The following is a 12,425-nucleotide window of genomic DNA, read 5'->3' as shown; positions in this document are numbered from 1 at the left end:
CCAAACATAGCTTTGGATACGGGCGATAACGGCGATAAGGGAAATAGCAAGCCCTCGGTTTTGTTAGCTGTTTTGAGTCCCGAGCTAGATGCAGGTATCTCCGTCTAAGTGAGACGTAGGACCAACGCGGACTTAAGCGGCAGCTCCCACATTTAGCAACCGCTCGACCTGCCTGGTCTACGATTATTTGCAACGTGAACTACAATTCCTTTCTCATGCTATGCTTAGCTGAGATGGTCGTGTGGACAACACAATCGTGAAGCGCTCCCTTGGCACGCGGCCGAATAGAGCATGCCGTCATGGCTTAACTCCGCTGAATATCTGAATATATTTATATAATAGAAGCCCCTCACGAGTCCAGATCACCCAAACATACTTCTCTGAAACATACTTTGCTGTGTCTATTACCCTTTACAACCATGGCTCTACTTGCCCCTACAGTCGTTGGCAAGATTGTCGGCCCTACTGGTTTGGGTCTCATGGGTACGTCCACTGTCCGAACATCCTATCTCCAATCTAACTCTTTTTAAGGATTCACGCGCCCTTGGGCACCCGTCGAGTACTCCTTGGCGACAAGAGTCCTGAAAACTGCCCTGGAGCAGGGCGCGACATTCTGGAATGGGGTAAGTAAACCTTTCGTGACCCTCAAACCTACATTACAACAGCTAACCTAACCAACCAGGGCATCCACTACGGCACGCCAACCTCCAACTCTCTTCACCTCCTTAAGCACTACTTTACCCAGTACCCCGAAGACGCCGACAAGGTCGTCCTCAGTATCAAGGGCTGCTACGATTTGGCAACCCATACCCCGGACTGCAGCCCTGACGGCATCCGTGCCTCTGTGGATAAAGCGCTCGCCGTACTGGATGGGGTGAAGAAAATCGATGTCTTTGAGTGCGCGCGCGTCGACCCTAATGTTCCGATCGAGACGAGTATCGCGACTTTAGCACAGCTTGTCAAGGAAGGGAAGATTGGAGGTGTGGGAATTAGCGAAGCAAGTGCGGCGACGATTCGTCGTGCTCATGCAGTGCATCCTATTGCAGCTGCTGAGATCGAGTTGAGTCTGTTTACGACAGATTCGTTGAGGAATGGGATCGTCGATGTTTGTCGAGAGTGTATGTTTCCTGCTTTACCATTCCCAGTGGCCTTTCGCGGTCATCTACGGTGAGCTAACACATTTACAGTGAACATTCCCATCATTGCGTACAGCCCCCTCGGCCGCGGCTGGCTGACTGGCCAGATTCGTCACTACTCAGATCTTGCTGAGAACGACATGCGACGCATGCTGCCTCGTTTTCAGCCAGACGTCTTTGAGGACAACTTCAGACTCGTTGAAGCGGTTGAAAACGTTGCGCAGCAAAAGGGTGTAAGCATTGCACCGGTGGCGATTGCCTGGGTTCGTGCTCATGGCGCCATACCTATCCCTGGTGCTACGACGGAGGAGAGGGTGCTGGAGAACTTTAGAGATGTAACATTGACACCAGAAGATCTGAATAAGATTCAGAGTGTGCTTGACGGGCTGGAGGTAAAGGGGGACAGGTATGGTGGACAGCATGAAAAGCTGCTGAACCTGTAAGAGACTGTACTCTGGATATTCATTCGACATTCTCGTCCTCTGTATCATCTTCAAGTACAGTTATCTGATGCTGATACAATACCATAACTGTAAAATACCAAAATTCAGTGGGTCAGAACAAGTCCGATTCCGGCCCCATCGTCTCCATCCGCGAAACGACTCGTCGGGATCAAGACAATACCTAACCTTCCATCTTCTCCCGACATGCGCATTCCCTCTCGACTTTTTCTGTCTTCCATCAAATATAATCCAGATTTCATCTCGAAAAGATACTCATTCATCATGACCCAAACTGATAAACCCGCCGTCGTCTCGTTACCGAGCTCAGAGCAGTTCTACCTCAACAACAGCCGTGGCGAACGATACCTTATTCAAGTATCCTGGCCTCTGCACTGGAAAGACCATAAGCCTGACACCGACCGTAATAATGTTCCTCTCATGTACGCATCCTCGCCCCTTCGCAGTTCTTCCTCTAACAAAGAAACAGATATATCGTCGACGGCAACGCCCTCTTCTTAACAGCAACAGAAGCCCTCTGGCGCCGCTCTGCAGACTCCCACTACTGCGGGGGCGGCATCGTCGTCGCAATCGGGTACCCACTCGAAGGGACCGGCAAGGTATATCACCGCGTCCGGCGGGGCTTCGACCTCACGGTGCCGACGCCGGATAGTCCCGTCGAGGGTCACGGCGGCGCAGATATCCTGCTCGATTTCATTGCTGAGACAGTCCGACCCGCTGTACGGGAGCGCTTCCCCGATGTGAGCGTGTCGCGAGAAGCACTGTACGGACACTCTTATGGCGGACTGTTCGCCCTCCATGCGCTTTTCACTCGGCCTAGCATGTTCGATGCTTACATCGCCAGCAGTCCGTCAATCTGGTGGAATGGACGATGTATCCTTGAGGAAGCAAAGACTTTTACTCGGAAGATCAAAGAGAATGGCGCGTACTCGAACGGGGAGAAAAAACTGCCCTCACTGATGATGTACCTCGGCGGACTAGAACAGGATCCGCGCAGGTGGAACGACGAGCCAGATGAGAGTTGGGAAGGGAGGAAGCGCGATGCAGAGGCGTTCAATATGAGAGTGAATCTGCTAGAGCTTATGGGATTGATCAGAGGGTGTACGAGATTGCATGCTGTGAGCTTTAGTGAGTATGCGGGGGAGGACCATGGGACGGTGATGGCCTGCTCCATGAGTAGGGGATTGTCGACCTTTATGGAAGATTGGCCGGTGCCGAAGGAGGAGAGTGTTTAACTACTGCTGCTATTACTACTAAACGGTTAATGCATGATTCTAGACGGTTGTATATATGCTCAAATATATTTCTATATATTCCTATACCTATTCTGGTTTTCTGTTGGCAGTGATATATTTTGCACATTACGTCGATGACAACAAAAGGAGTACTGCGATCATCAGGATAATAAACGTAGGTAACAGCTTATATGATGTTATCCTCTGGTATATTAATATGTTTTTAGGATTATCCCTCGTACCGCGTATCTCGCCATCATGCCGAGGATTACGCGATGTGGGGATGTCTTCTGCTTTCTGCGGATAAAACCCGTTCTCCAACTCCCCTCACCTTCAAGGCTCAAGCCACCTCAGGCGAACCTAAACATCAACTGGCCCTTCATAATGTCAGACCATGGCGATAACGCGCCTCTCCTCGGCGAGCAGCGCCAGCCGGAATACGGAGCCGTCGAGGAAGCGCCCCCGGTCGCTGAACCGCGCACCTCGTTCAAGCGCAACCTCGGCACCGCCGAGGCGTTTAGCATTATCATCAGTATTGTTATTGGAAGCGGCATCTTTACCTCTCCAGGGTCGATCGATACGAATGTCCCGTCGCCTGGGTTTGCGTTGATCGTTTGGCTGGTGGGTGGAATTCTGGCGTGGACGGGGGCGGCGACGATGGCAGAGCTTGGCACTACGATCCCAGGAGAGGGTGCGACTCTCTAGTCACCTTACATTCCAATTCTTGAAGGTAGAAGCTAATTAGAAGCAGGTGGAGTCCAGCCGTACCTCCAGTACATCTTCGGCGACGTCTTTGGCTTCCTGGCCGCGTGGACGTGGATCGTCGCGGTGATCCCAGCCTCACTGGGGATCATGAGCATCGTCTTTGTCGAGAGCGTCTTCTCTGCCATTGGCGAAAACAATCGGACCCAGGGGCCGCTGCACAAGCTCCTCTCGATCCTTGTGCTCATCGTCTTCAGTATGGCCAACGGTATCAGCACAAAGGCGACGAACCGCTTGAACCGGTTCTTCGTGACGGCCAAGTTCACGGCGATCGCAGCGACCTTTGTCGCGGGGATTGCGGTCGTCGTGTATCACCTCGCTGCACAGACGGACAAGTCGACGCAGGATTGGTGGACGAAGCCGTGGTTTGGGTACAGGACCAGCGTTGGGCCGGACGGGTCGGAGATTGACTGGAGTAAAGTGACTCGGTGGGAGATGCTGGGCCATTACTCGGCGGCTCTTTACGGTGCGCTCTGGGCGTATTCCGGGTGGGATAAGGTATGTTACCTAGATTAAACAAGTCATTGCTAATCCTGCCAGGCAATCTACATCACTGCTGAACTGTCGGCGCCAGCCCGCCAACTACCGCTAGCCATCAACACCGCGATTCCGATCGTGGTCGGAAGTTACATCGCTGTCAACACAGCATACTACATTCTGCTTCCATGGGATGTCGTTTCCACCAGTGACAGCGTCGCCGTGACCGCGTTCAACCATCTCCTCGGCCCCGGCGTCGGCCTCCTAGCCGCCGCCGTCATCTGCCTCGTCGTCGCCGGTTCACTGCTCGGAAGCGCCTTCGTCGGCAGCCGGATGATCGTCTCCGCGTCGAACAAGAACTGGCTCCCCCGATTCCTCGGGCGGGTCGGCTACATCGGGCTGCGCCCGGCCTCTCCATCAGGCGAGTCTGACGCTCCCATCAACGCCCTCATCTTCTCAACAGCCTGCTCAGCCTTGTACATCATCTTTGGCAATTTCCGCGCCCTGGTCACGTTCAACGGCCTGGGCGAGTACAGCTTCTTCTTCCTGACGATGATCGGTGCTCTGGTGTTGCGGTTCCGCGAGCCAAAGCTGCATCGCCCATATAAGCCAATTATTCTGATCCCGGTCGTGTTTACCCTGGTTAGCGGATTTGTGGTCGCCCGCGGGGCCGTCTTTGCGCCGTTCCAGGCGGCGGTCCTTATTGCAGTTTGGAGTCTGGGATTGGGGTTCTATTGGGCGCGCCGGTGGTGGCTGCGACGAAGGGGCTGAGCGAGTCGAGTTCGCAGGAGGTAGAGGCGATTGGCGCAGACATTGATCATTAGGATGTCGTAGGATGCTTTCTTTAACCTTTTCTGTTTATTTATTCGTGAGGACGCGCTGCGGCTATGCATTAGTACGACCGACTTACATGACTTGGTGGTGGGCTCAGAGCTCACGGCGACGGCCTGGAGTCGCAGACGATTAATATAGATATAGACCATAACGTCATATTGTCCTGGTCCAATGCATCATGATCAACAGAACATGAAGGACCGACTGGCCTCGTCCTTTCTAGTATATCTTGTGAGGTCCGCACTGCATCGGCATGGTGTCCACAGTCTCCTTATTGACCCAAATTATTAATCTGTCTCAGAGTAATATACAATTAGCCTGATCAGCTGCTGAAAGGGCAAGGAGCCTCTGAGACCTTCCTGAGACACGTAACGACTGCTCCGATTCCAGACTCACCCATCTGACTAGGCCAGCAACCTCGCTACCTATTCTCTGGCAACTCAAGTCTCCACTACAAATATGCTACATAATCATGCAAACAGCCAACAATCCTGGCAGGGCCGATTCTTCGAGCACTGACGCGACCCTTGACCGAGTTCTCATCTGTGATATTGCTAGGAATAGAAAAAAATTCGTCGGCTTCGGGATAGTGTCCTGCGCATCGGGAAAGCTAGTCGAATAAGCCGGAGACGATAGATCATTCGCAAAATACAATTGCAAACCCTCGAACAAGGTCACGTACATTACTCTTGCAACCAGGATATGGAGAAAGCATTGGTGCAGGCTTCACATCCGGGAGTTGGAAGGTGATGGCGTAGTATTAATGTTGAAAAGGGTGAGCGGATAAAAGACTTAATAAAATCGCTTAGATTTTTCCTTAACTGGAAGGGTTGGTCTTAAAGAGCTTCTTAGGTCTACCGGAAAGCTGGCGCAGGTATAGCGTTATTGCTAGGCACTGTTGCCTGGTCGTTGGGTTCACACCTAGTAACCGAGCTTTTTCCTGCGCGACAAGATTATGCGTTCTGGCAATTCATGCAATATCCGAGCGTACCGGTGAGCTGTTCTGCTCTCAGAACGGCTTCTCTTGGTACGTAAGAGATAGTTTTGGCGCTTGCGCTGATTGAGCATGTATTCACCATGGCTTAGATCATACAGTATGGCATATTGCCCGGTACCACGAGGACCAGACAATTGACTGACCCAATGATAACAATGACCGTTGAAGCCTTCTGACCACCCGGTAGCCGCATACATTTCGTGGGCTGAGGACGTTCCTCCTTGAAGCACCGGCATAATGGGATATCGTAGACACCATTCTTACAGCGTCTGTTGTCGTCGCTATAAGTATGTGCCAGATGAGGCGTGGAGCCTTAGTTCTATATGTCTGACCTTTCAGCGTCCTGTCTCCGCCGATGACGGCTGACGTATGGATGCGTCTTTAATTCTGCGCCGCGACGCCTCCCAATCCTGTCCGGAGTCCGGCGTGGCTGTCTTGTTATCTGAGAAACAACAGCTGGGTTAAGTTCAGGGATGCAATGCTTATCACTTCTGCTAAGATGCTGCGGCCGGTCTAGCCCTCTGAGATATCAGGATATACTATAGCCCGACCCGACTGACTCCAGGGATCAATAAACTCCTGACGCCGGACTTTATCCTCACTATTCTTCCTTTTCTCCATCCGATCAGGCCGAAAGCTTACGTTAATAGGAGCAATATAGATATACACCCTTCTTTTGACCGTCCTGTGAGCTTGCTCTTTTATAGTGGTAGGTATCTCATATCCCTGGATGTGGTAAGTTGTGAACGTAAGTGATCTCTTAATTCTGCGACACGCGATATATTTCCCGCTTTACATGTGATTGTTACACTGGTGCCGGCTATATATTGACCGGAGTCGTAGTAGTACCGCTCAGCCGGATAAGTCAGGTACAAGGTATGCTCGCTTCGATTCCAAGACCGCAACCATTCAGCCAACATGACCTGTACACCAAAGTAAGAGGGAGGCCGTAACATGCTGTAATACGCTGTATTACAGATCCCGGGAGCAGCCTATCAATCTGATCAGATAAAGGAGCCCCACTGGCCAAGGGTCTGGGCAACCCACACTAAAAAATTCTCCCTTGTCGCCTACCTTTCCAAGTGACCAAGTGGAATGGTTGCGCTTTTCTATCTCGTCCAGTCACCGGCAAGCTCGATAATACGCTACTATGAACAAGGGTCTTGGCTCCATCCCGTCTGTGGAGCAGAGTCCCTTTCAGCTTCCGCAACGGCTGACAAACCTTGCCTGCGGTAACATAGGACAGGGCGGTTACAGGCGGGCTTCCATTGCGAGTCATGGACTTGGTCTGACAAGAGCAGAAGAGCGACATTTGGATGTTACTTTCGCCTGGCTTTCACTTTGCTAAAGTTGTTACTGCTGGGCTTGGTCGACTCAGTAATGGATTCCAGCGTGGCGCGCCTGGCTTGTGCCGTGCGCAGTTGCGCACGGCAGCTACAGGAACTCGTGTAAGAAAAAGCAAGTCTCACCACCAGGATGGAGTTATGGCTTGCAAAAGCAAATAGACTACGAATGACTGGAATGCTCATTTTTTTTCTTTTTAACTTTCCCCCTTTTTTTTATGAAGGTAAATTTTTCTGACCTCTATGCCGCCTTTCGCTAACAACTACTTGGCGGACTCCCATATTGCATGGCCTCCCACTCCCCGCGCGTGATCCGATAGCGGACTTCCCCTTCTTCAATCCCCGGCGGCGGGGTCGGATACGTATTGAACCAAGTATCGACGTGCTTCATGCCCAGCTTCTCCATAACTTTCCTGCTTGGCTTGTTCACCGTCATGGTCTCGCCAAAGACCTCGCTCAGACCCAGCTCCTGGAAGGCATGGCGGATGACCTCTTTGGAGCCTTCCGTAGCATAGCCCTTTCCCCAGTGCTCGCGTAGCAGTCTGTATCCCGTTTCTGAGCGCTCGGTGCTGAAGTTCTCAGTTGGTTTGGACGGATCAAGAGGCGTAGGCGCGAGAATCCACCATCCGATCGGATCAGGTTTATCCTCTGCGTATGCGACCCAGGTGCCCAGCCCTGGGACTGAGGTGCAGGAGTTGAGTAGCCACGCGTGGACTTGTTTCGTCTCGTCGTCTGTGAGCGGGCGTCCGAAGCCGATATGTTTCATGACCTCAGGGTCCTGGTCGAGCGCCTTGCTGAGGGGGTAATGCTCGTCGGCGTAGGGAACGAGCTTCAGCCGTGGCGTATGTAGTGTTGCCTGGGGCATGGTGAGCTGGCGGTGGGGGTGGTAGGGTTCGAACGGTGGCTGTTCCGGATCGTCTCTTTTTAAGGGACCCGTCTTTGAAGGCGCGAGTTTATCAGTATGGGATGTTGTACATCCAACACCCGGCGCTTCAAGATCAGAACTCTTGAGCGCGAGTATCCCGCACCCTCTGCCTTATATGCTCGGACTCGATAGTCTGACTCGGCATACAGGGGTTGGCGGCTAAGCCCAGGACGCCTAGACATCTCTCACGTCTTGAAGGAAGGAAAGGATTGGCACTCCGATGCAACTGTATCCGTGTACGATCCGTTCTGCTGATTGCTTGCTTATTGCCGCCGACAATCACTGCCCTTGTTGGCTACAGGCCCTAGCGTTTGGCCGTAGATGGGTTCGCCCTTCTGCACCACAGGTACTGCAAGACACCGGCTGCCAGCCCGGTTCGTGTAAGGCGCCAAGGGCTGTGAAGACCATTTATTCTCCACGCAATCTTGTCCGTCTGGGCATTAGGAATATGTGATTCCCACTACGAACACCGCATTGCTCGCCTCTTGGCGCCAAGGGCGTTAAATCAGATTAGATGGAGATAACCCCTTGGCGCTGCATTCCGCTAGGGCTCAGGCCAATACGGTGTTGTCTTTCACCTTGGCCTCGTTTTCTAGCTTCTTGGTGCGCTGACCTGCAGGTGGGAATACTTGATTCGGACTGGGCAAGGCCAGAAATGAGGGCACCATCCCCACCATGCAGCTTCCGATTTTTCGTCTTGGACGGCGATACGGGTTCTGCGAGGACAAAGGCAAAATCATCTAGCTGGCGTGTTCTCTTAGTCCAGGGACTGCTGGGAACCAACATTTAGCTGGGAAGAAACCCTACTAGCGTGGGGGAGTATGCATGCTAGTCTGGGAGACTCCAGGAAGGCCACTCAGAGGCTGGACCAACCTATCCCAGCGGGATTTCCCGGCCATATCGCCAGTTCAGGATGCAAGGGTGACATGCTAGCAGCCCATCATGCGCTAGTATCGATACAAAGGCCCACACTTGAAACACCCATGCATCCTGCTCTGTCTCTGCCTCGTGACCTTGCTTGCTTCTTCGCTGGCCCCGTCAGGACAGTGTCCGGTAGTCTCGGCCGTGCAATTACGAAATAAACGATCAGAGTTTTCTGCCAGGATCCAAGCTAAGACTCATCCTTGGGGTTCTTGCTTGTGCACGTCCAATAGACCAAGCTTGAGCATCAGCTGCAGTTGCCACTTGCGCTGACGCCCACGTTTCTAGGCAATTTTTATCTCTCGGATCTAATCAATCAAATCAATCAATCAATCAAGCCATCCGCCAGTCCAGCACGGACTTTATTCGCCTTTTGTTCTGCCCAGTCAACTCTAATACCCAGTTGGTAGTCGACGCCGCCGTGGCCTGACCCGGCCAATCTTGACCTGAATACCCTTCACTGACTGGCCGGTCTTCGTCCCCAGCAGCCGATTAGCAGCCGATTAGCAGCCGATTAGCAGCCGATTTCGGGGGATATCGCGGTCGCGCGTAAAATTACTGTTTGTTGCATGGGCTGGTCGCAGACAGCTTAAAAACCTGCCCTTCGCTCTCCACATCCATCTCCCGTTACCTTGTGCTCCCCGAATCCAGCTCTGACGAGACACCAAAAGCAGAGCAAGCAACATGGCAATTGGCTCCAAGTTCAACCTGCTCGCGGGCAATCGAAAGACCGACCGGCCTACTGAGATATCCGCCTCGTCTCCCCCAGACGTCGAGACTCCCTCCGCCGAGAAAACAGCTACTGCAAGCGCAGACAACAAGGAAGTTGGCATCAGCGACAACAGCAGCGATGAGGCGCTCCCTTCCCAACATGTCCAGACTGGTGTGCAGAAGATCCAGGCCGTGACTCTTGTCTGGTCAAAGTGGTCCCTGGTTGCGGTTTTTTGTCTGTACGTACCTCACAGAATCCCTGCGACATATTGCTTGCTATAGTGTATAATTGTCGCATTGCTGATTCCTATATGCAGCCTCTGGCTTGTCACCCTCGCCAACGGTTTCAGACAAGCCATTCTCTACAGCTTGACCCCCTATGCCACCAGCAGTTTTCAGAGCCACTCGCTCCTGACCGTCATCAGTATCGTGTCCAGCGCCATGGTGTCCGCACTGTATATCCCTGTCGCTAAAGTCGTCGACGTTTGGGGCAGAGCGGAGGGGTGGCTGGTCATGGTGGGCCTTTCCACGCTCGGGCTGATTATGATGGCTGCGAGTAAGAATCTAGAGACGTATTGTGCGGCGGATGTACGTTGCATAAACCCTTTATCCTCGGTTTGATACTGAGGGTTGCCCTTTCTAGTGCTGATGAAAAGCAGGTCTTCTACTCTGTTGGGTTCGCCGGAATGAACTATATCCTGTGTGTCCTTGCAGCAGATATCACAAACCTGCGCAATCGTGGTATCGCATTTGCGTTCACTTCGTCTCCTTATATGATTACCGCTTTCGCCGGATCTAAAGCGTCTGAAAAGTTCCTGGTCAACGTCAACTGGCGCTGGGGTTTCGGTGCCTTTGCCATCATCTTCCCCTTCGTCGCCTCGCCCGTCTACTTTGTCTTGAAAGTTGGCCTCAACCGCGCCGAAAAGCAGGGCATCATTCAACCTCGCCTGAGGAGTGGCCGGACCTTTTCGCAAAACCTCAAGCACTACTTTTTCGCGTTCGATAGTAAGTTTCCAGTTCGTGTCTAGGTCCCAGCCAACTTATATCTCTGACTGGATCACTGCAGTCCCTGGTGTCATCCTCCTCGCCGGCGGGCTGACCGTATTCCTCCTCCCGTTCACACTTGCATCTCGAGCCCCCAACGGGTGGAAGTCTGACTATATCATCGCGATGATCGTGACAGGATTCGTGGTTATGGTCCTCTTCGTACTGTATCAAGCATACTGGGCACCGCAACCCTTCCTTAAATACGAGTTCCTGACCGACCGCACCGTCCTGGGCGCCTGTCTCATCGACGCAACCTACCAAATGTCCTACTACTGCTGGAACTCCTACTTCAACTCCTTCCTGCAGGTCGTTTGCAATCTCCCCGTCGCAGAAGCAGGTTACGTCGGCAGCACCTTCCAGGTTGTCTCAGGCGTCCTCTTGTTCATGGTTGGCTTCGCCATCCGTAAGACCGGCTACTTTCGCTGGCTACTCTTCATCGGCGTCCCGCTGTATATCTTCGCGCAGGGACTTATGATCCATTTCCGCCAGCCGAATCAGTATATCGGGTACATTGTCATGTGTGAGATTTTCATCTCCATTGGCGGGAGTATCTTTGTGCTGCTTGAGCAGCTTGCTGTCCTCGTCGCCGTCGACCACCAGTACGTTGCAGCCGCGTTGGCCGTCTTGTTCATCTCCGGCGGTATTGGCGGTGCTGTCGGGAATGCGATCTCTGGCGCAATCTGGACGAACACTTTCCTTCCCGCGCTGATGAGGAACCTGCCTGAGAGTGCGAAGGCAAATGCGATAGCCATTTATGGAGATCTAACAGTTCAGCTGTCGTACCCGGTGAACTCGCCAGAGCGGATTGCCATCCAGGAAAGTTATGGGTATGCGCAGACGAGGATGTTAGCTGCCGGCACGGGCCTGATGGTGCTTTCGTTTATCTGGATGTTCATGATCAAGAATTATAATGTCAAGAATATGAGCCAGACGAAGGGAATGGTGTTCTAGACACTGCGCTCGGGTGTTGACGGGTTGGGTGTGGCTGAGTGGGAGATGGTATGGGGTTAAGCAATACACTTAGAGAATGTTGGGAATTGTTTGACAGAGCATGTGCATGTGCATGTCTGGCTCACGCAGTATATCTAATTCTAATCCCTACACATCAATATCTATCACGTACTCCATCGTCCCTTAATCATCCATGCTGCAGCCGGCTGATTGCTTCCGCTTCATGCATTGGCGTTGCGTCCACCCAACAGTCCTACTCAGGTTCAGTGAGTTCAGCAGTTATCTCAACTCATAGCTAAATCGACGTCAAAAATGGCCCCTCAGGAAAACACAGGTGCCCCAGATCCCACCAAGCTGGTCAAGCGCTATATAGAATGCCACCTTCCCTGCTTCTTTGTTCCTCTGTCCACAGTCTTGAAACATCATTTCTAGACCTCCTTCTACACTATATCTATCTGAATCCCTGATGACACCCCGGCCCCTTCTTCTCAACCTGTCTCGTGTTCTTCAGATTCTCGGTCATTTGCTCTAGTGCTCAAGGGTCTAACTAAGCCTTGAATTATAATTACTGCTCAATTTACCTTATTACAGTACATTGCTGCAAGGTTGGCCATGCTGGTCAGAG

At 52.4% G+C, this 12,425-nt stretch overlaps 5 protein-coding genes across 5 annotated transcripts; 4 read left to right on the top strand and 1 right to left on the bottom strand.

Moving 5' to 3' along the window:
- Nucleotides 1-18: 18 nt before the first annotated feature.
- Nucleotides 19-1,681, top strand: BDW70DRAFT_88976 (aldo/keto reductase family protein). Its single transcript, XM_073745117.1, has 4 exons — nt 19-483; nt 532-623; nt 683-1,118; nt 1,188-1,681. Exons 1-4 carry the CDS (start codon nt 420-422, stop codon nt 1,577-1,579), a joined length of 984 nt encoding a protein of 327 aa, XP_073593707.1. The 5' UTR covers nt 19-419; the 3' UTR covers nt 1,580-1,681.
- A 180-nt stretch (nt 1,682-1,861) lies between these two features.
- BDW70DRAFT_162141 (alpha/beta hydrolase) lies at nt 1,862-2,832 on the top strand (the record flags this gene model as incomplete). The annotated part of the gene is made up of 2 exons (XM_073741084.1): nt 1,862-2,019; nt 2,067-2,832. The coding sequence occupies 2 exons, from the start codon at nt 1,862-1,864 to the stop codon at nt 2,830-2,832; spliced, it is 924 nt and encodes a 307-aa protein (XP_073593706.1).
- Nucleotides 2,833-3,175: 343 nt separating this feature from the next.
- On the top strand, nt 3,176-5,057 carry BDW70DRAFT_140754 (amino acid/polyamine transporter I). The gene is made up of 3 exons (XM_073737672.1): nt 3,176-3,523; nt 3,584-4,092; nt 4,135-5,057. The coding sequence occupies exons 1-3, from the start codon at nt 3,217-3,219 to the stop codon at nt 4,840-4,842; spliced, it is 1,524 nt and encodes a 507-aa protein (XP_073593705.1). The 5' UTR covers nt 3,176-3,216; the 3' UTR covers nt 4,843-5,057.
- Nucleotides 5,058-7,481: 2,424 nt separating this feature from the next.
- Nucleotides 7,482-8,269, bottom strand: BDW70DRAFT_140753 (GNAT family N-acetyltransferase). Its single transcript, XM_073737671.1, has one exon. The coding sequence runs from the start codon at nt 8,108-8,110 to the stop codon at nt 7,502-7,504; it is 609 nt and encodes a 202-aa protein (XP_073593704.1). The 5' UTR covers nt 8,111-8,269; the 3' UTR covers nt 7,482-7,501.
- A 1,000-nt stretch (nt 8,270-9,269) lies between these two features.
- On the top strand, nt 9,270-12,121 carry mirB (MFS siderochrome iron transporter MirB). The gene is given in 5 exon segments (XM_073737670.1): nt 9,270-9,595; nt 9,607-10,041; nt 10,120-10,390; nt 10,462-10,807; nt 10,869-12,121. The coding sequence occupies 4 exon segments, from the start codon at nt 9,776-9,778 to the stop codon at nt 11,798-11,800; spliced, it is 1,815 nt and encodes a 604-aa protein (XP_073593703.1). The 5' UTR covers nt 9,270-9,595; nt 9,607-9,775; the 3' UTR covers nt 11,801-12,121.
- The last annotated feature ends 304 nt before the right edge of the window (nt 12,122-12,425 follow it).

This window comes from Aspergillus foveolatus, assembly GCF_047715535.1.
Source record: "Aspergillus foveolatus strain CBS 279.81 unplaced genomic scaffold BDW70scaffold_45, whole genome shotgun sequence".
Lineage (NCBI taxonomy): Eukaryota > Fungi > Ascomycota > Eurotiomycetes > Eurotiales > Aspergillaceae > Aspergillus > Aspergillus foveolatus.
Note: the sequence above shows the minus strand (reverse complement) of the source record. Positions and strands in the feature narration are given on the sequence as shown.